This window comes from Lygodium microphyllum, chromosome 28 (genome assembly GCF_053477565.2).
Source record: "Lygodium microphyllum isolate KBCC chromosome 28, Lygodium_microphyllum_v1.1.10, whole genome shotgun sequence".
Classification (NCBI taxonomy): Eukaryota; Viridiplantae; Streptophyta; class Polypodiopsida; order Schizaeales; family Lygodiaceae; genus Lygodium; species Lygodium microphyllum.
Genome location: NC_141162.1, coordinates 84,242,089 through 84,244,114, shown reverse-complemented (window position 1 = coordinate 84,244,114; position 2,026 = coordinate 84,242,089). Strand labels below are relative to the sequence as shown.

General features: G+C 44.5%; 1 protein-coding gene across 1 annotated transcript; it reads left to right on the top strand.

The window, feature by feature from the left end:
• The first annotated feature begins 1,015 nt into the window (after positions 1-1,015).
• Positions 1,016-1,772, top strand: LOC148011696 (uncharacterized). Its single transcript, XM_087670903.1, has 2 exons — positions 1,016-1,164; positions 1,305-1,772. The coding sequence occupies exons 1-2, from the start codon at positions 1,050-1,052 to the stop codon at positions 1,493-1,495; spliced, it is 306 nt and encodes a 101-aa protein (XP_087527029.1). The 5' UTR covers positions 1,016-1,049; the 3' UTR covers positions 1,496-1,772.
• The last annotated feature ends 254 nt before the right edge of the window (positions 1,773-2,026 follow it).

The window sequence follows — 2,026 nt, the reverse complement described above, 5'->3', positions numbered from 1 at the left end:
AGGGGGGTGAAACCCTAGAACACCTGGTCAGAAAACTTTCGAAAGGTCTAGCTAGTGTCTTAATTCATGCCCTATATGATATGGGTAGATATTCAAAAACCTAGGTTATCCATTCTATGACAACATAGTAATGCAACAAAGGTCTAGCTAGTGTTTTAATTCAGGTCCTATATGATATGCAAGATATGAAGACAGAGCAACATGCCTCTAGGTTCTATGTGTAGTATAGTTATGAGCATGTCAATCCTAACCTCATCTATCACGGTAGTTGGTGGTTCAATCTCTCCATTCACCACAAGACCTATTGGATCAATCAATTTGCGTAGCATGTAATCTTGTGAAAATGACTACGGCCAAGTGATAGAATTCGGGGCATCTTTGGAAAAATTGTGATGCAACAAATTTGGCATTGCAAAAACTAAATGCAAATGTAAACAAGATTAAACTTCGAGTTGTTTTGTTAGATGGCGTGCTTAAAACGACTTAATTGTCTTTGGATTTACAAAAGTAAGATCGATGTATATTGTCGATTATTTCAGCCTCCATGACTTGGCGTATTAAGACTAGGCCGACTGGACCTACGTCTTGCCTCTGTCGTAGGACTCCCAGATTTCTGCAATACTCTAAAACCTGCTTTGTCGCAACCCATAATATTTCTGATATTGGTCCCACTTCGTCGGTCGTTGATCCTTGGATTTTGCTCGGTTTGAATATGATCTAAAAGCTGGTAGTTTCTCCTGCTGCAATCTCGGACAAACCACTGAAACGCGAGGATCAGAGATAAGCTTGCACGACCCTCAGCTGTTTTCCAATATTCCATCCTTGTTAATTGATCGTGGCTTCCCCGTGGCTCAGAGGGCGTTACCGCTAAAATAAATAAAAGGCTTATACGTGCGCACTATGTCACTGGAATAATTATCGTGGCTGTTCCCTCGGTCTATATAAAGCCGCTTCGATCACTTGATCCATACATGCCTGTCTGCAGTAGGCTGCTTAGTGTCGCCGTTACCTCTTGTGGCATAATCTGTATTTCTCAGTCGATCGTACCCATGGCGGCAGCTACCTTGGCGGTGCTGGCAAGAAACCGTTTCTGGATGACTGTGTGTATTGCCGTGGTGCTAGTGCTAGCGCTGCCCGAAATCAAGATGCTGCCGCTCGTGCAAGGTGATTTATCATAAGGGAACGTAATAACTATCTTGGTTTTACTTAATATGCATCGTGTCAAGGCTGTTGGTTGAGATTGCACATGCAGTTTCAGTTGGGCAGCAATACTAATTACTATGATATTATGGCCGAGAACGCAGGAGCTTGCACGGCCACTGGCACGGTGTGCAACCTGAATGCGCTGACGGGCAAGTACGTGGCAACCACTGACTGCATCGAGGCGTGCGTGAACAACGCACCCCTCAACATCTTCCCCATTTGCTGCAGCACCGCCCCTGGCTCGGACACCGCTCCCTGCGGTTGCTGCCCCGCCCTCACCACCTCTTGCTAGCTAGCCTTCTAGCTGTGATCACTTGCCATCATTGATCTATGTGTACTCCATCTACATCTAATATGACCATCACCACCCTGATCCCCACCACGCCCGCCATCTCCTGCTAGCTAGCTAGCTCACCGTCGCCTCGCCGCTGCTTGTCATCATTCACTTCGTGTAATCCATCTACGTTGATGGCATCATCATCTCATCATCGTGAACTCGTCTAACGATAATAAGAAGCAATAATATTTATGATGGCAGTAGGATTCCCTCAATTGCCCTTTAGTCTTATCAGCTGATCTCTTTCCTTTTTCGAGGAATAGTGGAATCAATAGATAATGAGTGTATTAGGGAAACGAAAAGTGAGAAAATCAATCTCTCTCTCTCTAAAATATCGTGGCATAGCAAGGCTTCAACTAAATGATGAGTCGATTTAGGTGTGGACAACCTAATATGAATGATTGAGGTGCAAATGATCTCTTGTGCGTAAGTGGAAACATTCATCTCATTGGATCTAGGTGCGAATGACCTAATGTGAATGATTGA